Raw genomic sequence first — 23744 nt, 5'->3', positions numbered from 1 at the left:
CCCACCAGTAGTGCTCTCCCACTCTTCCTCCCCTCCTGTGCAGCTGACGTGCTGTGGGCTTGATTTTATTTTTGGATTAGTGTTTAATTCGCTGGCACTCCTCTTCGAGGAAATCCTAAATTGAAGAAGTTCTGTTCTTCTCTCTGACTGGATTTCTGCTTGTCTCTTCTATCCTGTTCACCCATTTTTCATTTTACTTCTCGTGTTTGATCAGGTATCTACCAAAACCTACATCTCCTTCCTCACTGGATTCAAACTGAAATCCCACCTTTCATATTCGGGGTCCTCACAGGATTACAGGTATCTCTGGTATATTCAACAATCATCAAACTGTTGTTGTCACAACACCCTGCGATCCACACTTGAAGGGTAGTAAGTTTCACCAACTCCTGGGTACCAACATCCCTCTGGAACCTTCTTCCCCTTCACTTCCTTCTGACCTCATCTCTTCTTTTAATCAAACTTTACTATATATTCATCATAACCTCCAAACTTCCACTCTCTGGCCCTGAATGATCTCTCATTGGAAAAGGCCTCATCTTCATTCCCTTATTCCCCATTCTCAGCTCTTCTTCCATCACACCCACATTCCTGCTCACTCCTTTGGCCAGGGCTCCTTGCCCTGATCAGCGGGCCCTTTCACCCAGCTTCAGTGTTCTCGCTCAATCTGTACAACTCTTGCCTCTTATCCTCTTTTGACCTTTCCATTAAGAACTGCCGGCATGGCATTGACTGTCTCAATTTGTCTGCACCCCTCACCCACTCTAATCTATCTCCCTCTCAATTTGCTGCCACTCCGTTCACTCAGGACCAACCCTGACATCATTATCAAACCCGCTGACAAGGATGATGCTGTTGTTGTCTGATGTACTGACCTTTAACTAGCAAATACCGAATGTCAACTCTCCAACACTTTCTTTTTTTTGGATCAATTTAGAGTACCCAATTCATTTTTTTCCAACTAAGGGGCAATTTAGCATGGCCAATCCACCTACCATGCACATCTTTGTGTTGTGGGGACGAAACCCACGCAAACAGGGGCTGGTTTAGAACAGTGAGCTAAACAGCTGGCTTGTAATGCAGAACAAGGCCAACAGTGTGAGTTCAATTTCCGTGCCGGCCTCCCCGAACAGGCGCCGGAATGTGGCAACGAGGGGCTTTTCACAGTAACTTCATTGAAGCCTACTTGTGACAATAAGCGATTATTATTATTATTATTATTAATGTGCAAACTCCACACGGACAGTGACCCAGACCCGGGATTGAACCTGGGACCTTGGCGCCATGAGACTACAGTGCTAACTACTGCACCACCGTGCTGCGCAAACTCTCTAACACTTTCTCCTACCTCGCTGTGGATCTTTTTTTTTCTCATAAATTTAGAGTACCCAATTCATTTTTTCCAATTAAGGGGCAATTTAGCGTTGGCCAATCCACCTAGCCTGCACATTTTTGGGTTGTGGGGGCGAAACCCACGCAAACACGGGAGAATGTGCAAACTCCACACGGACAGTGACCCAGAGCCGGGATTGAACCTGGGACCTCAGCGCCGTGAGGCAGCAGTGCTAATCCACTGCACCACCGTGCTGCCCTCTCGCTGTGGATCATGACCCACCATCAAGCCATTATTTCCAGGACTACCACTGACCTCATTGCCTCGGGAAATCTTCCCTTCATAGCCTCCAACTTCAGAGGCCCACATCTCAATGGTCCACTTCTATTTCCTTCCCATAATTTACAAACAGGACTTGTAGAACCAGGGCACCTTGGTGGCACAGCTGCCTCACAGTGCCAGAGACCAGGTTCAATTCCAACCTTGGGTGACTGTTTGTGTGAAGTTTACACTTTCTCCCCATGTCTGTGTGGGTTTCCTATGGGTGCTCGGGTTTCCTCCCACAGTCAAAGATGTGCAGGTTAGGTGGATTGGCCATGATAAGATTGCCACTTAGTGTCCAGGGATGCGCAGGTTAGGTGGGGTTATGAAGTTATGGGGATAGGGGGGGGGGGGAGTGGGCCTAGGTGGGGTGCTCTTTCAGAGGGTTGGGCCGAATGGCCTAATTCTGCACTGGAGGGATCCTATCGTGTTCTTGCTGCGCTAAGCTGGTATGTCCTATCTCAATTTGATTTTTTTTCTCCCTTTGAGCAGTCTTACCCCACTGGCACCTGTGACTTTTCTAATGTCCTCCTTCACTGTAACAGTTTCCAATTTTATGTCTGTCTTCAGCATGGCTGTCCAATCCCTCTACACCTCTATCCTCTGCCAGGACAGTCTGAGGGCTCCCAGCTTCTTGCTTGAATGGAGCACAGCCAAGCCCCATCCATCACCACCCTCATCTGCCAAGCTGATTGTTTTCTCACTTTGAACAACTTCTCTATGAACTCCACTCAGCTCCGAACTATGCCTGTCTTTTTGTGAGAAATGGAGAACATTCCTCATTCCATTCAAGCTCAGTCTTCCTTTCTCATTTCTTCTACCAGTTTGTCAGGACTATATCCTGCTCTCGCCCTGAATTGGAAAATATTATCGGCCTGAATTCCAGGCTTGCAATGAGTGCGAAGTTGACGGGCTTGCAGCGGATGTAGAATCTACTCCGGGGCGAGATCGTGCTTTCAACATGATTCCACACTGGGTGACCTATTAAGGCTTACTCAGCTTGAAACATCATCCGTTTGGCCTCACAGCGCGGTCAGGGATGGGAACCAGTTGGGTACCAGGTGCCGGGGGGAGGGGGGTTTGTGGTCCATTGCTAACTCGGCCTTGCAGCCTAGTGGAGGTTGTTAATCTCCTTGGTCCTCCTGGTCACTCTCCCCGAGCTGACTATGCTTCTTCCCAGGCGGCACCAGCTTGCCTGTGGCTGACCCTCTGAGACCCTCGGGGAAACAGGGCATTCCATCTGGCCTCAACCATGTCCAATAATTTGCCCAGGTCGGCATTCCTGAATTGTGGGGATTGTCATCTTGGAGGCATGGCTGTGAGCTGTGTGGTGTTGGCTGTGAGCTGTGTGGTGTTGGCTGTGCAGGAGTGATTTCAGTGCTGCACTCCCTTGTTAACGGAGGGGGCTGGCGAGTGCGGTCCCGACGAATCAGCCGGCTGGACCATCATTTGCGGTGTGAAGACCGTGGGGCCTCATTAAGTGGACCGATTAATGTTTCATAGCGGTGACAACTGAGTTGAGCCGAGCACCAGGAAGCTCACAGAAGTTCCTACTCGGTACCACACTTGGAAACCTTTCAAAAAATAAATTTAGAGGACCCAATTCTCTTTTTCCAATTAAGGGGCAATTTAGCGGAGCCAATCCAACAACCCTGTCCATCTTCTTGGGTTGTGGGAGTGAGACCCATGCAGACATGGAAAGAATGTGCAAACTCCACACGGACAGTGACTCGGAGCCGGGATTGAACCTGGGACCTCGGCGCCATGAGGCAGCAGTGCTAACCACTGCACCACCGTGCCGCCCTCACACTTAGAAACCTTTATATTAAATCACGCCCACAGAATAAGATTTTAAAATTTGATTATGATACCATATTGGAGGAGTGGCAAACAGTGAGGATAATACCAATCAACTGGAACCTGGCAGAGAACTGGCAGTAGAATGGGCAGAAGGAATTTAATACAGAGAAGTGTGAGGTGATGCGTTTTTACAGAGGGATCCTGGGTTCCTGTGCAACAATCTTTGAAGGTGATAGGTCATATTGAGTGAATGGTTACCAAAGCATATGGAATCTTGGGCTGCATAAACCGAGATATTGAGTACAAAAAGGGATGTTGACATCTGGCAAATGAATTTCAATGCAGAGAAATGTGAGGTAATTCATTTTGGGAGAAGAAACACGGGAGACAATATAGGCTCAATGGTACAACCTTAAGGGGAGCATGGGAGCAGAGGGACCTCGGGATTCAAGTGCATAATTCTCTGAAGGTGACCAGGCAAGTTGAAACAGTTGTTATCAGATCCTAGGGTTCATAAGTAGAGGCATAGAGTATAGAAGCAAGGCAGTGATACTACACCTCTACAAATCATTGGTCAGACCAATTTGGAATGTTGGGCAGGATTCTCTGGTCCCCCAGCCGCGTGTTTCTTGACAGCGCGCCATTCGCTGGTGGCGGTATTCAATGGAATTTCCGATTGTAACCACTCCACTCTGCCGGGAAACCCACTGATGTGGCGGTGCTGGACTGGGATGGGCACAGTAAGAAGTCTTACACCAGGTTTATTTGAAATCACTAGGTTTCGGAGCGCAACTCCTTCGTCAGGTGAGTGAAGAGGTGGTATATGTGTTTGTGAAACTCACCTCTTCACTCACCCAAAACCTAGTGATTCCAAATAAACTTGTTGGACTTAACCGGGAAACCCACTGGCAGTGGTGCACTACCAGCGGGAAATGTGATTCGCAATGACCAGAGAATTCAGTTCCAGATACCTTATTTAAGGAAGGATGTTAAAACCCAAGAGAGAGTGCAGAGGAAATTTACTACAATGCTGCCAGGAATGGGGAATTTTAGATACAAAGAAAGATTGGAGAAATTGGGCTTGTTCTCCTTGGAACAGAGAAGATTAAGAAGTGACCTTATTGGGGTGTTCAAAATTATAACAATTTTGACAGGGTAAAGAAGGATATTCTGCTTCTACTAGTTGGTAAGTCAGTGACTAGGGGTCACAATTTCAAGATGGTCATCAAGAGGGCTAGGAGCGAGATGAGGAGAAACGTCTTTACTCAGAGTTGTTGGGGTTTGTAATGAGCTGCCTGTGAGGGTGGTGAAGGTGTATTCTGTAGGTTTCAAAAGAGAGATGGATATATATTTGAAAGTGATGAATTTAGAGGGTTACAGACATGGGGCTGACAATTGGAATAGCTTGTAACTCTTTTGGGAACCGGTGCAGACGCAATGGGCCGAATGGCCTCCTTCTGTGGTGTAAAATTCTATGACTCTATTCTATAAAAACTCGGAAATTATGTTGAATCTTTATAAAACTCTGGTTAAGCCACAGCTGGAGTATTGAACATAAGAACATAAGAACTAGGAACAGGAGTAGGCCATCTGGCCCCTCGAGCCTGCTCCGCCATTCAATGAGATCATGGCTGATCTTTGTAGACTCAGCTCCACTCTCCGGCCCGTACACCATATCCCCGAATCCCTTTACTCTTTAGAAAGGTATCTATCTTTTTCTTAAAAACGTTTAAAGAAGGAGCCTCAACTGCTTCACTGGGCAAGGAATTCCAGAGATTCACAACCCTTTGGGTGAAGAAGTTCCTCCTAAACTCGGTCCTAAATCTACTTCCCCTTATTTTGAGGCTATGCCCCCTAGTTCTGCTTTCCCCGACCAGTGGAAACAACCTGCCCGCATCTATCCTATCTATTCCCTTCATAATTTTATATGTTTCAATAAGATCCCCCCCGCATCCTTCTAAACTCCAATGAGTACAATCCCAGTCTACTCAACCTCTCCTCATAATCCAACCCCTTCAGCTCTGGGATTAACCTAGTGAATCTCCTCTGCACTCCCTCCAGTGTCAATATGTCCTTTCTCAGGGAAGGAGACCAAAACTGAACACAATATTCCAGATGTGGCCTCACCAACACCTTATACAATTGCAGCATAACCTCCCTAGTCTTGAACTCCATCCCTCTAGCAATGAAAGACAAAACTTGATTAGCCTTCTTATTCACCTGTTGCACCTGCACACCAACGTTTTGCGACTCGTGCACCAGCACACCCAGGTCCCTCTGCACAGCAGCATGTTTTAACATCTTACCATTGAAATAATAATCCATTCTGCTGTTACTCCTCCCAAAATGGATAGCCTCACACTTGGGAACATTGAATTCCATCTGCCAGACAGGGTAAAGAAGGATATTCTGCTTCTACTAGTTGGTAAGTCAGTGACTAGGGGTCACAATTTCAAGATGGTCATCAAGAGGGCTAGGAGTGAGATGAGGAGAAACTTCTTTACTCAGAATTCCATTCACCTAACCTATCCAAATCCTTCTGCAGACTTCCGGTATCCTCTGCACTTTTTGCTTTACCACTCATCTTAGTGTCATCTGCAAACTTTGCCACATTGCACTTGGTCCCCAACTCCAAATCATCTATGTAAATTGTGAACAACTGCGGGCCCAACACTGATCCTTGAGGGACCCCACTAGTTACAGGTTGCCAACCAGAGAAACACCCATTTATCCCCACTCTCTGCTTTCTGTTAGTTAACCAATCCTCTACCCATGCTACCACTTTACCCTCAATGCCATGCATCTTTAGTTTATGCAGCAACGTTTTGTGTGGCACCTTGTCAAAAGCTTTCTGGAAATCCAGATATACCACATCCATTGGCTCCCCGTTATCTACTGCACTGGTAACGTCCTCAAAAAATTCTACCAAATTAGTCAGACATGACCTACCCTTTATGAACCCATGCTGCGTCTGCCCAATGGGACAATTTCCCTCCAGGTGCCCCGCTATTTCCTCCTTAATGATAGATTCCAGCATTTTCCCTACAACCGAAGTTAAGCTTACCGGCCTATAATTACCCGCTTTCTGCCGACCTCCTTTTTTAAACAGTGGTGTCACGTTTGCTACTTTCCAATCCTCTGGGACCACCCCAGAGTCTAGTGAATTTTGATAAATTGTCACTAGTGCGTTTACAATTTCCCTAGCCATCTCTTTTAACACTCTGGGATGCATCCCATCAGGGCCAGGAGACTTGTCTACCTTTAGCCCCATTAGCTTGCCCAATACTGCCTCCTTAGTGATTACAATCATCTCAAGGTCCTCACCTAACTTATCTTTATTTCCATCAGTCACTGGCATGTTATTTGTGTCTTCCACTGTGAAGACTGACCCAAAAAACCTGTTCAGCTCCTCAGCCATTTCCCCATCTCCTATTATTAAATCACCCTTCTCATCTTCCAAAGGACCAATATTTACCTTAGCCACTCTTTTTTGTCTTATATATTTGTAGAAGCTTTTACTATCTGCTTTTATGTTCTGAGCAAGTTTACTTTCATAGTCTACCTTACTCTTCTTTATAGCTTTTTTAGTAGCTTTCTGTTGTCCCCTAAAGACTTCCCAGACCTCTAGTCTCCCACTAATTTTTGCCACTTTGTATGTTTTTTCCTTCAATTTGATACTCTTCCTCACCTCCTTAGATATCCACGGTTGATTTTTCCCCTTTCTACCATCTTTCTTTTTTGTCGGTATGAACCTTTCCTGAACACTGTGAAAGATCACTCGGAAGGTTCTCCACTGTTCCTCAACTGCTTCACCATGAAGTCTTTGCTCCCAGTCTACCTTAGCTAGTTCTTCTCTCATCCCATCGTAATCGCATTTGTTTAAGCACAAAACACTAGTGTTTGATTTTACCTTGTCATCCTCCAACTGTATTTTAAATTCCACCATATTGTGGTCGCTCCTTCCAAGAGGATCCCGAACTATGAGATCGTTAATCAATCCTGCCCAGTTCTGATCACCACACTTCAGGGAGGATGCTAGGGTCTTTGAGAGGGTGCGGAGAAGATTTACCAGAATGGTTCCAGGGTTGGGGGATTTTAGTTCCAAGGTTGGGTTGGTGAAGCTGGGGTTGTCTTGAAGCCAAGGAGATTGGGGGGGGGGGGGGGGGGATTTGATAGAGGTGGACAAGATTATGACAAGTGGACAAGGAAAAGCTGTTCCCATTGGCTGATGGTACATGGACCTGGGGGGGGGGGGGGGGGGGGGGGGGGTTGGGGACAGATTTAAGATTTGGGGCAAGCAATCCAGGGGCATGTGAGGAAGGATTTATTTTACACTGAGTGTTAATGACTGCCACATGGAAGCAGAGGCAATCGATGATTTCAATAGGAAATTGGATGGGAAATGGAGGGAAATAAACCTGCAGAGCGGGGGAATGGGACTGACTGGATTGCCCTGCAGAGAGCCAGTGTAGACTCAATGTTTGGATGGCTTCTTTCTATGCTGCAATGTCTCTCTGACTCTGTCAATCTCAGATGTGTTATATCCAGGTTTCTAGTGAAAAGACCAAGTTCATCCCAATGCCCTGACCTCCTGTCTACCCTTGTTATCCTTCCCCCACTCTCAGCACCATTGATCATCTTCATTTGCTTCCAGGCTCAAATTACTGGATCTATGAAGGAGAAAACCAAGTTTCTGGGCCCAAATTAATCTCTGAGCTTGGAATGTCTATGCTGGAGGTCGAGGCTGCTCTGATGTGGGGCTTAGAGGAGAAGAAGATCTATTTCTTTAAAGGAAGCAATTATTGGCGTTTTGATGTGAACCAAAATGTTGTGGACAGTATCTACCCACGCAGTACCAATGACTGGCATGGTATCCCTGCCAACATTGATGGGGCATTCCAGGATGAGCATGGTGAGTAGCCTTTGCCATGGTACAACCAAGACTGTAGTTGATGCCAATTGCAGAGGTTCATCTGGGGTGGAGGGGTGAATGAGTTGGGAAATCTTTTTAACGAACAAATGGATTTTAAATATAGGGCACGATTTTACTAAAAGGGAACAAAGTCCCATAGCGAGCGTGCTTAGCCATGTGTTTCCCAGCACTCACAGCGCCAAGAACCACATGGCTAAAAAACAAAACGGCACTCAGCAGGGAATGCGAGGCTGAGGCTGCACATAGCCCCGTTTTGTAAACTGAGGAACTCTGCTGGCTGGAATCCAAATTTCTCAGTATAGGGAGAGATTAGCACGCCATTTTAAAACAATCTTCGAGACCCACGGTCTCTCCCCTGCAAGCCCCAACGCACTATGGGAGGATCCCTGGCCCCTGCATTCTCCCCCCCCAACAACCACACAGGGCACCCCGACCTGATCACCATCACAAATAAATGCCAGCTTGGCACCTTGCCAGTGCCATCCTGATACCCTGGCAGTGACCTTGCCAGCTGGAAGTGCCACCTTGGCATGTCAGGTTGGCACCAGCAGTGTCAGGGTACCACCATGCAGCCCAGTGGACATGCACCTGGGGGCCTCCGATCCCCTGGGAGACCCCCACGGGTGCTGTTCCGTTTGGTCCCCGTTTCTGGAAACCAATACTGAACAGCACTCGCCCAAGGTCTCTGAGGTAAAGGGGGTAGATCCCACGCCTCAGGTAACTCTGGAATCTGCACATTAAAGTGAGACTTGCTGTCTCGATTTAATATGCAGATTTTCTAAAAAGTATGGGTGGGATTTACTTCGCAACATCTCGCTAGATCGCGTTAGATCTGTCCAGATGTTGTGAGCCAGGTAGATCCCGGGAGCGGGATCTCCTGGCTTCTATCAGCTACGTTAGATCGTGCGCTGTGAGCTGCTTTTCGGGCAAAGGGTGGCCATTCAATCACGCCCATAATGTCTTCTCCCCATTTATTCCTACTTTATGTTTCCTGTCTGCGAATCAATTCTCAATGCATGCTCATGTATAATAATAATAATCTTTATTAGTGTCACATGTAGGCTTACATTAACACTGTAATGTAGTTACTGTGAAAATCCCCTAGTCGCCACACTCTGGCACCTGTTCTGGTACACTGAGGGAGAATTATGAATGTCCAATTCACCTCTTACCACCAATCCCATGTGCTTTAAGTTTGCAGACCAATCTCTTGTCTGGGACTTTATCAACTAGTCCCTGGTTTGTGGACTTGGTGATGAGGAAAGACTGGAGCCAATCAGCTTTGAAATTACATGTCTGAAAAGTCACATTATCCAAGTCCAAAGGATATGCAATATTACAGACGAGCTGAACCCAAAACAGATTTCACAACTAAACAGTGAGGCAAGATAGGAGATAGAAGCAAGTTGAAGACCAAGTCAGGAATGATTTCACACAAGGAGGGTTCTCCGTGAAGGAATCTCCGTGGAGGGATCTCCGTGGAGGGATCTCTGTGGAGGGATCTTAGTGGAGGGATCTCCGTGAACGGATCTCCGTAGAGGGATCTCTGTGGAGGGATGTACTAGCAACTCTGAAATCCTTTTCCAAACATCAATGGGTTGAGGAAGGGATTTGCAGGTTTCCCAGTTGTATGAGCTCAATGACAAAATGGCCTCCCTCATCAATGGTATTTATCCTCTGACTTTGTAAGAATTGGCACTTCCCAGGGGCGGTTTGAGATGAAAGCTTCTCTTCTGGTCCATCCGATCCAAATTATTCACTAAATAGAAAACTGAAACAAACATTTGCTGTTAAGACGTTCTCTGGTTTTTTTGCTACGCGTGCCATCCAGGAGCATGGTATAGGCTCCACCTTGTCCATCCTATCCTATTGAAAAGGTGTTGTGGAGAAGAATAGGAGAAGTGGAGGTTGTGCTGGACTGGGGCTAGTGCTGGGTTCAGAGAGGTCAAGAGTATGTGAGTTGTGGAGAAGAGTAACTGGTGCAGAAATCACACCTTCAGCCTGGTTCACCTTGGAGCGATCAACATACTAGGACATATTGCTGACCGATTGTCCCTTTCACACTGTTAACATGATAAAGGCTTTTACAGTGAATCATAGACTGGAACTTCCCGCTTCATTTCTAACTGTATTCTCTTTGTTGATAGGTTATGCTTACTTTCTGCGAGGAAGATATTACTGGAAGTTTGACCCTGTGCAGATGAGGGTACAGGAAGGATACCCACGGCTGATCGCCCATGACTTCTTTGGATGTGCCTCTGCCCTTCAGCCGTACACATGACTCCATAAGATGTTCAAGGCTGCTGGAGCCACTCATGGAGATTCTTCTGAACCCAATACTGCAATCTTCCTGGCTACCTTTCACTCTGGGTCTTTCCCATTTTCCCACTTAATTTCTGGGATTTTCCTCTGGACAATGTTCCAGAGTTGGGTTGAATCTCAATTTATGGCAAGATGGAGAAACATTTGGCACAAGTTTGTTCCTGTAATCTTGGAATAACTGAAGGCCCCATCTCTTAGGATAGCTGCTCTTATTATACATAACTGTAGAATGTTCTGGAAAGCCTTAAGAGCACCCTTCAGAAGAAAGCTAATATTGAACAAATCACTCTTTTCTAGCTTGCCAGAACCGATTACATTGTCTGTATTAGTTGATACTTTCTGGGCCTGGGCATTATTTCGAGGAGGGAAATTTTTTGCCTTTTCATGTAAAGGTCTGTAATCAGATTTGGGAGGCTCAGCATTGATAAACAATTCAACAATTATTCCCATAGGAGTCTAAGAGCTGGGGTAACATGTGGCTTAGACACCCACCTGCCTGGGCAGTCACATTGGGAACCATGGCTATGTTCACAGAATTGTCATAAACACGTTCACAGTGAACAGGGGTCCATCAGCGTACACACCAGGTTGCCCTCTAAGTTCACTGCCAGGTTGTCAGAAGAATAGAGATGTGATGAAACCCCAGGTTTGTCTGCTCGTCAAGCTGGCCAGCATTGGCTGCTTCCTAAAACCACATTATGTTAAGTTAATTCATGTGCTTCAGTGGGTATAGACAACCTCTTTATGGTGCTGACCTCAAAGATCACTAGGTTGCAGGTTCAATCTCTGGTGCCTGCTGAGGTTGGCAGCCGCAAGTGGCTTCAACTCACATTTTCTCCATTAATGAACAGTGCCAGGTACTACCACTTCACAGTGGGGGCAAAATCAGGTGGGGGTTGAGGGGGTAATCCTCACCCACTGCTTGATCCAGTTCCCCCCTACCCTCACCCTCTTTCCTTTGCCACTGCATGATCCTGTCCTCACCTCCTGCCCTCACTCATGCACCTTCCTGGAAGGATTCCTGAACAGTAAACAGGGCTCAAACCCCTGGTTAATTATCCAACCCCTAACCTCGGGGCACAGAGCCATTAGACACCACATTTCATTGTATAAATCGCAGATCCTCACAGAAAATGTCTGGTGAAAGAGTTTAGGTTTAACCCTGATTCACTTCAGCTGATTTCTGATTTACATTGAAATATCTGGTGATGTTTTAAGGTGTGACATCAGTAAACTGAATAGAACCCAGGCAGTGATTTGAGTAAAGATCGAGTTGGGATTGTAAATGACGTTATGGGCTGGATTTCCCCCATTGTGTTTCAGGACCCCAACGTGGGATCAAATGGGGCTCCTGAATCCCGCCCAGGCCGGGAGTGAGAACAGCTCAGTAATCCTCTAGGAGGCAGTATTCTTATTGACCATCTCCAAGCTCACCGGTCAGGCAGGCTCTCAATACCAACAGCTCGGCAACTGGGAGAGGTGGGCACTGCTCACTGGGCATCGGAGAGCCATCCTGACATGACAGCCCCTAAATTCCCACCACTCCCACCCCCAAACTTCCATCACAGGTCTAGGAAAATTTAGCCCAATGTATCTTCATTAGAAGGCGAGGATGCAAAGAGGGAGGAGGATATAGGGCGTGGAATTCACTCGGTTTGAATGTTATCATTTGGTTAAAGCTGAATAATAACTGATTGCCTAGTATCAGGTTACAGATTATTTTGCCATATGTATTCGAAACAAAGGGAAGTGTTTCTCTCTGGGAGGTTGTGTGGACTGTATAAAATATCAGACCTATCCTGATTGACCTCTGATGGACTTGTGAACAGTGATCCTCACATGCTTGGATTGTGCTGAGTCTTAGACCTGGGAATAACAACATTCAAACCCTCCCAATATGTCTCTGGAACAATATTTTTTTTTGTATTTTTGACAATAAATCATGTTTTCTACACATTTCTATGTTTTCTTATTGATATCAATCTTCCCCTCACTCGCGCTTGAATCTTGGAGGTAATAATGTGCTCTAGACTCTGTCAGTATAAGAGAGCTGATACCATCCAGTGGAGCAAATGGAGCAGGATTCTCAGTCGCAGGATCAATTATCTACAAGACTTGCTGCTCCTCATCACCTACTGTCCTAGGATGCACGGACTGGTTCCCAGATAACACCAGTGGTCTTGGCTTGTGTGAAGTAGCTGCTTGGAGGGGATTCTTGTTATCACTGGAAGAAACTCAATAAAACTCAGTCAGTGTGAGTGAAGGATGTCTCCATTCACATTCAATGGGTTCTGCTCCCATTAGATGGGTTCAAGAGGGGATCTCCAAACAGATTTCTGATGTGACAATTTATTTTTAAACTTTATTACTGGGATATGACTGGGGTACTGAGGGAATTACAGTGCCAGGTGGAACCTTAATAATGGCACGCCGATCCCAATGGCGGAACAAGAAGTAGGCCCCATTTCCTCTCTCCTGTTCTTTTCCATTTAACGTGCTGGTGGTGTGGAGGGAGGGAGGGCACGCGGTTCCGTGGCGCGAATGTTTTCATGCTGACAATAGGGGCTTTGAAAAAGACTCCTGGACAAACAGGGAGACTCTGCATCACAACCACAACTTTTCTGCTCAACTTTATCACTATTAACATAAGACTTATTAAGAGAACAAAGGTGATACAGGTAATTTTCAAATTTAAATTCCACTTGTAAATATTTCACAATACATTGGTTTCACTTTATTCAGGTGTACATAATGGTTAGTTATTGAGACGAGCTTAGTCAGAGAGGTATGTCTCATGGTTACCACACATTGATGGCTACATGAAAGTTAGAAACATTTCTGTTATTGTGGAGAAAACGGGCTGGATTCTCTGGTCCCCCAGCCGTGTGTTTCTTGGCAGCGCGTCGTTCGCTGGCAGCAGGATTCCCACATCCCACTGCTTGTCAATGAGATTTCCCATGGAAGCCACCCCACGATGCACTGCTGGCGGGAACAGAGAACCCCAACGGCCGGAGAACTCTGGCTACAATGTTTCCATTTGTTCCTCTTCATTGAATGTTTGTGTCAGCGCCCAGTGGTGTACTTGCCATCAGTGGACATGGCTGCACTGACGCCTCAGCTGACCCTTCCTTCTTTGTATTGCAAAGGGCATTGTCCAAGATCACTCTCAGTGCGGGTAATTGAAAGGTTGTAGGTGAACTCAGGTGTAGGCCATTAATGACTCTGCTCACCCTACCCCGAGATGGACAGTCATTTGGACATTGCTGACACTGCCCTTTAGGCCACTCATTTTCTTACATTGACTGGCTGCTCCCACCCCCCTCACCACATCCAGGATGCCAGACTCTTCCCACTTCACGCCTTTATCCCCACCCGACCCCACTCTACACCTGCTACCCTGCTCCTTTCCCGCCCTGACCATTCATGCAAGCTGCCATTTTCCTGCTCCCCTCCCCTCTGACAGAAGATGGTGTGAGGCCCAACACGCCACAAACATTGACTAATCCCTGCATGTTAACTCACTATCGGAAGACCAATATTTTGACTCCCAGCCAATTCAGTCACCCCGCACTCCACATTTCACAATCTTGCAGGCTCCATGAAACACCCCCCACAGTCAGCACAGCAAGAAGCTGGCTGCTCACCCCTTTAAATCAATGCCAACTCTCTGTAGAACAATCCCGTCAGTCCTTTTTCCACACTCTATCATCATAGCGCTGAAGATATATTTCCCGCAAGTACCCATCCTGTGGGCCTGTGTGTTGCTCTCCTTGGTTGGCTCTGAATATGGGGGTCAATATGGTCGCCTTCCTTACCTAATAATGTTTGCTCTAGAGTCGCCAGGTATCTTTCGATACCGCCATAAGGTTCAAACCCGAATACTGATCAAAGAGCAAAACACCAGTTAGTTAGTTCAAAGTCAATACTATTTATTTACACACACAGTAATATCTACTCATGCACGAAATACTACAGACTAAACTATCCCTACTGCTAAAGCCTATACTTCGCTTTGGGCGCCCACTCAGTCAGAGGAACAATGGCCGTTGTTCGGTTCTGAGGCTGCTGGGGTCGAAGTGGTAGAGGGGAAACAGCTAAGGTCGTCCGCCTGGTAGCGAGTGTTGACCTTGGACTTACTTGCTTCTGGTGTAGCTGGTGGACAGGTCTCTCCTTGGTGAGAGCCAAGTCCAAGAGAGCGATTCTCTCTGGGCCTTCTTCTTATACCCGAAGGGGCTTCGCGCTCTTTTGGGCGGGCCTTGAACTTGGTCCCAATCAATTGGGCCGTTTCTTGATCACTCGTATTGATCTTGACCAATAAAGGGGTGGGTGCCTGATGGCTGGGCGTGTCCTAGGTGGCCGTTGGCCTTGCTTTGTTTTCTGCTTTCGGTTTGGGAAACTGGCGCCGCGAGGTCTGGGGCCAGATCGGTTACTGAAGTATCTTCCTTTGTTCCCGGAGATGGGCCATCCATATGCTAATAGGTCTACAGTTTCAGTCTTGTCTGGGAGCTGCGGCTCCAATATGCATGCAGGCTCTGTGCCCGCATGCTTTCTTAACACTGTCTATTTTTCCCTGCAATCTTTGCAAATGCCCATTTTGTATTCTGGAAGTGGCCATCCCAGATGGCTACATGTGGAAGTTTAACTCCAGATGGGGTTGGGGCCAACAGTGAACAAGTTGGGTTTGTACAACCAGCCCAGAAGATCATTTTTTCCTGCCGTCAGCCAGAAATTACTGTTTTGATTGAACGGGGTTATTTGATAAAGTACCAGAAAAGATCGATGACACAAAGCTGGAAGGGTGAGTTGTGAGGAGGATGCAGAGATGCTTCAGTGTGATTTGGACAAGTTGAGTGAGTGGACAAATGAATGGCAGATGTAGTATAATGTGGATAAATGTGAGGTTACCCATTTGGAAGCAAAAACTGGAAGGCAGACTCTGGGCCCGCACCCCGTAGTGCAGCAGGTATGTATTACAGAGGGTGTTGCTGGGGGAAGGGTGGGTTTGGCCGGGGATGGGGAGGGGTGTCCATGCCCCGGGCTATTCCCCCCCCACCCCCCCCTAGTCAGTATACATGGACGAGATCAGAGCATCCCATGTGTGTTGGCCCTGCTGCACAGGTTGTGCGGTGGCCTCGTGTGCCTGCTCGGACCCCATGTCCTGCCCATCCTCCCCCTTCCCCACATTCTCCTCATCGGATGAGGACTGACGTTCATCCTCCTCCTCTAGTACGTCGCTCCTCTGCCACGCGATGTTATGGAGGACGCAGCAGGCCGCCACGATGCGGGCGATCCTCCCAACGCAATACTAGAGGGTCCCACAAGAGCGGTCCAGGCACCTGAACCATCGTCAGGATGCCGAAGCACCGCTTGATCATGACCCTGGCACGGCATGGGCATCATGGTAGCAGGTGTCCGCGTTGGTCTCTAGCCTCCAGATAGGCGTCATCAGCCACGACCACAGCGGATAATCCCTATTGCCCAGGAGCCATCCTGCCAGCCTCAAAGTGGCCAGGAACCATTGAGTGTACCAGGATGAAGGTGGCGTGCACACTGCCCGGTTATCGGGCGCAGACATGCATGGTGCACATCTGATGGTCACAAACCAGCTGCACGTTCATCGGTTTGTGAAGACCGGCCTGTCATCTGCAGGTGCTCGTTGGGCAACCCGTCGATCACCCTCTGGACCTGGGGCATGTCGGTGATGGTGGCAAACCCCACTGTCCGGTAATCCTGGTGGGCTCGGTCCACACTGAAAAGGATGTATTGTGCCGACTGGGCATATAGGGCCTCCGTGATGGCGTGGATGCACCTGTGCACCGAGGTCTGTGAGATCCTCCTCCTTGGCCTGTTGGGCAATGCTCCGAGCCTCCGCGATGCTCCGAGTCTCCGCAATGCTCTGAGCTCCGCGATGCTCTGAGCTCCAGAATGCCCTGAGCCTCCGCAATGCTCTGAGCCGCCACGATGTCTCGAGCCTCCACGATGCTCCGAGCTCCGCGATGCCCCACGCTCCGCGTGCTCCGAGCTCCACGATGCTCCGAGCTCCACGATGCCTCGCGATGCTCCAAGTTCCGGAATGCCCCGAGCCTCCGCGATGCTCCGAGCCTTTCCGATGCTCCGAGCTCCACGATGCTCCGAGTTTCACGATGCTCTGAGCTCCGGAATGCCCCGAGCTCCGCGATGCTCCGAGCTCCGCGCTGCCTCACGCTCCCCGATGCACTGAGCTCCGGAATGCCCCGAGCCTCCGTGATGCTCCGAGCCTCCCCGATGTTCCGAGCTCCGAAAGGGCCAGAACCCCCGCGTTGCCAGGAGCTCCGCGATGCTCCGAGCTCCGCAATGCCCCGAGCGTCCATGATGCTCCGAGACTCCGCCTTGCTCTGGGCCTCCGCTATGCTCCGAGTCTCCGCAATGCCCCAAGCCTCCGCGATGCTCCGAGCTCCGGAATGCCCCGAGCCTCCGCGATGCTCTGAGCTCCGGAATGCCCCGAGCCTCCGCGATGCTCCGAACTCCGAGATGCCCCGCGCTCCGTGATGCTCCGAGCTCCGCGATGCCTCACGCTCCGCGATGCTCTGAGCTCCAGAATGCCCCGAGCCTCCGCGATGCTCTGAGCTCCGGAATGCCCCGAGCCTCCGCGATGATCTGAGCTCCACGATTCTCCGAGCCTCCGCGATGCCCCAAGCTTCCACGATGCTCCGAGTCTCCGCCTTGCTCCGGGCCTCTGCTATGCTCCGTGTCTCCACGATGCTCCAAGTCTCCGCCTTGCTCCGGGCCTTAGCTATGCTCCCAGTCTCCGCGATGCCCCAAGCCTCCGCGATGCTCTGAGCCTCTGTGACGCTCCGAGCATCCGCGATGCTCCGAGCTCCACGATGCTCCGAGCTCCGAGCCTCCGCGATACTCCAAGCCTCCGCGATGCTCCGAGCTCCACGATGCCCCAAGCTTCTACAATGCTCTGAGCTCCGCGATGCTCCGAGCTCCGCGATGCTCCGAGCCACCGCGATGCTCCGAGCCTCCGCGATGTCCGAGCTCCACGATGCTCCGTGCTCCGCGATGCTCCGAGCCTCCGCGATGTCCGAGCTCCACGATGCTCCGAGCTCCGCGATGCTCCGAGCTCCGCCATGCTCCGAGCCTCCGTGATGCTCCGAGCTCCGGATTGCCCCAAGCCTCCCTGATGCTCCGAGCCTCCGCGATGTCCAAGCTCCACGATGCTCCGAGCTCCGCGATGCTCCGAGCCACCGCGATGCTCCGAGCCTCCGCGATGTCCGAGCTCCACGATGCTCCGAGCTCCACGATGCTCCGAGCTCCGCGATGCTCCGAGCCACTGCGATGCTCCGAGCTCCACGATGCCCCAAGCTTCTACAATGCTCTGAGCTCCGCGATGCTCCGAGCTACGCGATGCTCTGAGCCACCGCGATGCTCCGAGCCTCCGCGATGTCCGAGCTCCACGATGCTCCGAGCTCCGGCATGCTCCGAGCTCCGCCATGCTCCGAGCCTCCGTGATGCTCCGAGCTCCGGATTGCCCCAAGCCTCCCTGATGCTCCGAGCCTCCGCGATGTCCAAGCTCCACGATGCTCCGAGCTCCGCGATGCTCCGAGCCACCGCGATGCTCCGAGCCTCCGCGATGTCCGAGCTCCACGATGCTCCGAGCTCCACGATGCTCCGAGCTCCGCGATGCTCCGAGCCACCGCGATGCTCCGAACTCCACGATGCCCCAAGCTTCTACAATGCTCTGAGCTCCGCGATGCTCCGAGCTACGCGATGCTCCGAGCCACCGCGATGCTCCGAGCCTCCACGATGTCCGAGCTCCACAATGCTCCGAGCTCCGGCATGCTCCGAGCTCCACCATGCTCCGAGCCTCCGTGATGCTCCGAGCTCCGGATTGCCCCAAGCCTCCCTGATGCTCCGAGCTCCGCGATGCCTCGTGATGCTCCAAGCTCAGCGATGCCTCGCGCTCCCCGATGCTCTGAGCTCCGGAATGCCCCGAGCCTCCGTGATGCTCCGAGCTCCGCGATGCTCCGAGCCTCCGTGATGCTCCGAGCTCCGCGATGCTCCGAGCCTCCGTGATGCTACGAGCGCCACAGTAACAGCTTTTCACAGTAACTTCATTGCAGTGTTGATGTAAGCCTACTTGTGACAATAAAGATGATCATCATGGAGTCCTCCATTCTCTGTATCACTGCATAATTTCCAACATCTCTCACGAAGGTGGTTAGAAATGATTATTTAACTTAAATCTTTAGAGCAGTGGCCATTTGTTCAAAAAGAGAGCCCTCACCATGAAACTGAGCACCTGTCAAAACCAAATGTCTAACATGTGTGAGACAACCTCAAAACCTGAACATGAGTACAGAAACTAGGACTTCTTTAGTCTTTTGTATGACAGTTTAAGCTGTCATAATCCCACAAGACAACAGGGAAACCATCATTGATCTCCCCATGGGACTCGTGGAGTACATGCTTCCCAGGTAGGGAGGCCAACCACCTAGGGCTCATTATGAGCTAACATAAAAGCAGGTCCAAAAGAGTGCCTGGTGTGGTTAGTTCTCCCAGCTAGGATAGTACTGGGAGCAATATGCTGCTTTATGCAGAACTTTATAGATAGTGTAAATAAATCTATGTTCATTCACCACCAGCCTCCGCTGAGTTACTAAACTGGCGACAAGGATTAAAGGGGACTCGCTCAGAGATTCGCCTAGCCACCTGAGGTTCACTGTTTGGGGCAGTCACGTCATACTGGTTAAAATGCCATTATTCGGAAAGTTGGAAGCCTTTGACACAGGACTGGAAGATCGGAGACATGAGGTATTTTTTCCAGGATTTTGGGGTAGGACGGACAGAAAGTACTCCTCCTGACCCCCTGCGGTTCCCAGATGTTTGGGAACATAAAGAGTTTCATTTACCTGCTGCACTGGACGACTCCAAATCTTTTGATGAGCTTGTCGCTTTGGTTTCAGAGCACTATGACCCCAAGTCTTTTGCAAATACACAACGGTAGTGTTTTAACACGGTGGTGCGCTCTGCTGGTGAATCACTCACGGACCTCTTGATCATCTGCAGTGTCTAGCTGAACATTCCGAGTTCGGGCCATCTTTCTCTGAGATGTTTGAAGAACCTGCCATTTTGAGTGGGCGACCCGATGGTGAGGTCCAGCGGCTAGGCCCCCTCGCATTATTATTCGGGAATTGATGCTGATTTTGGGGAATTGATGATGATTTCTGTCGATTGATGATGATTTTGGGGAGATTAGTGACGATTTGGGGGGCTTGATGAATTTTTGGGGAATTGATAAGTTTCAGGGATTGCAAATGATTTTGGGGGATCGATGATGATTTTGGGGGATCGATGATGATTTTGGGGGTTAATGATAATTTTGGGGTGGTGGTGATTTTAGTTGACTGATGATGATTTGTGGGGTTTGAGGGTGCTTTTTTGGGGGATTGATGATGATTTTGGGGGTGGGGGTGATTTTGAGGGGGATTGATGATGAATTGGGGGGTTGATGATGGATTTGGGGGTGGGGGGTGATTTTGGGAGGATTGATGATGATTTGGGGGGTTGATGATGGATTTGGGGGTGGGGGTGATTTTGGAGGATTGATGATGATTTTGGGGGTGGGGTGATTTTGGAGGATTGATGATGATTTTGGGGGGTTGATGATGGATTTTGGGGTTGGGGGTGATTTTGTAGGATTGAGGGTGATTTGGGGTTGGGGGTGATTTTGGAGGATTGAGGGTGATTTTGGGGTTGGGGGTGATTTTGTAGGATTGAGGGTGATTTTGGGGTTGGGGGTGATTTTGTAGGATTGAGGGTGATTTTGGGGTGGGGGTGATTTTGGAGGATTGAGGGTGATTTTGGGGTGGGGGGTGATTTTGGAGGATTGAGGGTGATTTGGGGGGACTGAGGCCGAGGCCTGTGGCGCATGCGCGTTGCGCGGCGGGAAGATGGCGCGAGTAAAACATTTGGGCAGAACCGGTGAAATTCCAGCTGGAGGAGGCGGGCGAGTGGTACATGATCGGCTCTGAGGTAAGAGAGACTGCGGGGCGTCCCACTCACCGCTTCCCGGGGCCTCTGGGAGGACGAGGGCCTGGAAATCCGCGCGGAGGCGGACACCGGATTAGATTCAACAGACAACCGGCGGCAGAACCGGATACCGCCGCAAACAGGAGCATTTCTCCCCCCCCCCCCCCCCCCCCTATACCCCCACCCTCCCCCTATACCCCCACCCTCCCCCCTTACCCCCCCCCTCCCCCCTTGACCCCCCCACCGTATACCCTCCCCTCCCACTGACCCCCCCACCTATACCCTCCCCCCCCGGTACCCCCCACCTATACGCTCCCCTCCCCCTTACCCCCCCACCTATACCCTCAGGCCCTCCCGCCCCTTACCCCCCTCCCCCCCCTTACCCCCCCTCCCCCTTACCCCCCTCCCCCCTTACCCCCCCCACCCTTACCCCCCCCCCACCCCCTTACCCCCCCCACCCCCTCCCCCCTCACCCCCCCCACCCCCCTCCCCCCCTTACCCCCCCACCCCCCTCCCCCTTACACCCCCCCACCCCCCTCCCCCCTTACCCCCCCCACCCCCCCTCCCCCTCCCCCCTTACCCCCCCCCTCCCCCCCCTCCCCCCATACCCCCCCTCCCCCCTTACCCCCCCTCCCCCCTTACCCCCCCTCCCCCCTTACCCCCCCCCTCCCCCTTACCCCCCTCCCCCCTTACCCCCCCCACCCCCTCCCCCTTACCCCCCCACCCCCCTCCCCCCTTACCCCCCCACCCCCCTCCCCCCTTACCCCCCCCACCCCCCTCCCCCCTTACCCCCCACCCCCCCTCCCCCCTTACCCCCCCACCCCCCCTCCCCCTTACCCCCCCACCCCCCCTCCCCCTTACCCCCCACCCCCCCTCCCCCCTTACCCCCCCACCCCCCTCCCCCTTACCCCCCCACCCCCTTACCCCCCCCACCCCCCTTACCCCCCCACCCCCCTTACCCCCCCACCCCCCTTACCCCCCCACCCCCTTACCCCCACCCCTCCCCCTTACCCCTCCCACCCCCCTCCCTTACCCCCCCACCCCCCTCCCCTACCCCCCCACCCCCCTCCCCTTACCCCCCCCACCCCCACCTCCCCCTTACCCCCCCACCCCCCCTCCCCCTTACCCCCCCCACCCCCCTCCCCCTTACCCCCCACCCCCCTCCCCCTTACCCCCCACCCCCTCCCCTTAACCCCCCCCACCCCCCCTCCCCCTTACCCCCCCACCCCCCTCCCCTTACCCCCCCACCCCCCTCCCCTTACCCCCCCCCCACCCCCCCTCCCCCTTACCCCCCCCACCCCCCCTCCCCCCTCCCCCCTTACCCCCCACCCCCCCTCCCCCTTACCCCCCCCACCCCCCCTCCCCCTTACCCCCCCCACCCCCCCTCCCCCTTACCCCCCCACCCCCCCTCCCCCTTACCCCCCCACCCCCCCTCCCCCTTACCCCCCCCACCCCCCTCCCCCTTACCCCCCCCACCCCCCCTCCCCCTTACCCCCCCCACCCCCCTCCCCCTTACCCCCACCTTACCCCCCACCCCCCTCCCCCTTACCCCCCCAACCCCCTCCACCCTTACCCCCCCCCCCCCCCACCCCCTTGCCCCCCCCACCCCCCTCCCCCTTACCCCCCCACCCCCCCTCCCCCTTACCCCCCCACCCCCTCCCCCTACCCCCCACCCCCCTCCCCCTTACCCCCCCACACCCCCTCCCCTTACCCCCCCCACCCTCCCCTTACCCCCCCACCCCCTCCCCCCTTACCCCCCCCACCCCTCCCCCTTACCCCCCCACCCCCCCCTACCCCCCACCCCCTCACCCCCCCTCCCCCCTTACCCCCCCACCCCCCCTCCCCCCTTACCCCCCCACCCCCCCTCCCCCTTACCCCCCCACCCCCCCTCCCCCCTTACCCCCCCACCCCCCTCCCCCTTACCCCCCCCACCCCCCCCTCCCCCCTTACCCCCCCCACCCCCCCTCCCCCCTTACCCCCCCCACCCCCCCCCTCCCCCCTTACCCCCCCACCCCCCCCCCTCCCCCTTACCCCCCCCACCCCCCCTCCCCCCTCCCCCCCCTTACCCCCCCTCCCCCCTTACCCCCCACCCCCTCCCCCTTACCCCCCCCCCCACCCCCCTCCCCCCTTACCCCCCCACCCCCCTCCCCCCTTACCCCCCCACCCCCCTCCCCCCTACCCCCCCCTCCCCTACCCCCCCCCCCCCACCCCCCCTCCCCCTTACCCCCCCACCCCCCCTCCCCCTACCCCCCCTCCCCCCTCCCCCTACCCCCCCTCCCCCCTCCCCCCTACCCCCCCCTCCCCCTTACCCCCCCACCCCCCTCCCCCTTACCCCCCCCCACCCCCCTCCCCCTTACCCCCCCCACCCCCCCTCCCCCTTACCCCCCCCACCCCCCCTCCCCTTACCCCCCCACCCCCCCTCCCTACCCCCCCCACCCCCCCTCCCCTTACCCCCCCCACCCCCCCTCCCCCTTACCCCCCCACCCCCCCTCCCCCTTACCCCCCCCACCCCCCCCTCCCCCTTACCCCCCCCACCCCCCCACCCCCCCTCCCCCCTTACCCCCCTCACCCCCCCTCCCCCCCCCTCACCCCCCCTCCCCCCTTACCCCCCCCAACCCCCCATACCCCCCCCAACCCCCCTCCCCCTTACCCCCCCCAACCCCCCTCCCCCTTACCCCCCCACCCCCCCTCCCCTTACCCCCCCCACCCCCCCTCCCCCTTACCCCCCCCACCCCCCCTCCCCCCTTACCCCCCCCACCCCCCCACCCCCCTTACCCCTTACCCCCCTTACCCCCCCTCCCCCCTTACCCCCCTCCCCCCTTACCCCCCCCACCCCCCTCCCCCCTTACCCCCCCACCCCCCCTCCCCCCTTACCCCCCCACCCCCCCTCCCCCCTTACCCCCCCCACCCCCCCTCCCCCTTACCCCCCCTCCCCCCTTACCCCCCACCTCCCCTCCCCCCTCCACCCTTACCCTCCCCTCCCCCCTCCCCCCCTTACCCCCCCCACCTCCCCCCCTCCCC

At 53.0% G+C, this 23744-nt stretch overlaps 2 protein-coding genes across 2 annotated transcripts in view; both read left to right on the top strand.

The window, feature by feature from the left end:
* mmp11a (matrix metallopeptidase 11a) overlaps nucleotides 1-12665 on the top strand; it is a 176883-nt gene extending 164218 nt beyond the window's left edge. Inside the window, exons 7-8 of the mRNA XM_072499785.1 lie at nucleotides 8109-8366; nucleotides 10535-12665. Coding sequence (XP_072355886.1) covers nucleotides 8109-8366; nucleotides 10535-10668 — 392 coding nt within the window. The 3' untranslated portion in view covers nucleotides 10669-12665. The remainder of the gene's footprint in view (nucleotides 1-8108; nucleotides 8367-10534) is intronic.
* Nucleotides 12666-20607: 7942 nt separating this feature from the next.
* LOC140410926 (SWI/SNF-related matrix-associated actin-dependent regulator of chromatin subfamily B member 1-A-like) overlaps nucleotides 20608-23744 on the top strand; it is a 75313-nt gene continuing 72176 nt past the window's right edge. The window contains 2 exon segments of the mRNA XM_072499772.1: nucleotides 20608-20668; nucleotides 20671-20726. Of these exon segments, the coding sequence (XP_072355873.1) occupies nucleotides 20623-20668; nucleotides 20671-20726 (102 nt within the window). The 5' untranslated portion in view covers nucleotides 20608-20622.

Source organism: Scyliorhinus torazame, chromosome 1 (assembly GCF_047496885.1).
Source record: "Scyliorhinus torazame isolate Kashiwa2021f chromosome 1, sScyTor2.1, whole genome shotgun sequence".
NCBI classification, from domain to species: domain Eukaryota; kingdom Metazoa; phylum Chordata; class Chondrichthyes; order Carcharhiniformes; family Scyliorhinidae; genus Scyliorhinus; species Scyliorhinus torazame.
The sequence above is the reverse complement of the archived record's forward strand: the minus strand, read 5'-3'. Positions and strand labels throughout refer to the sequence as shown.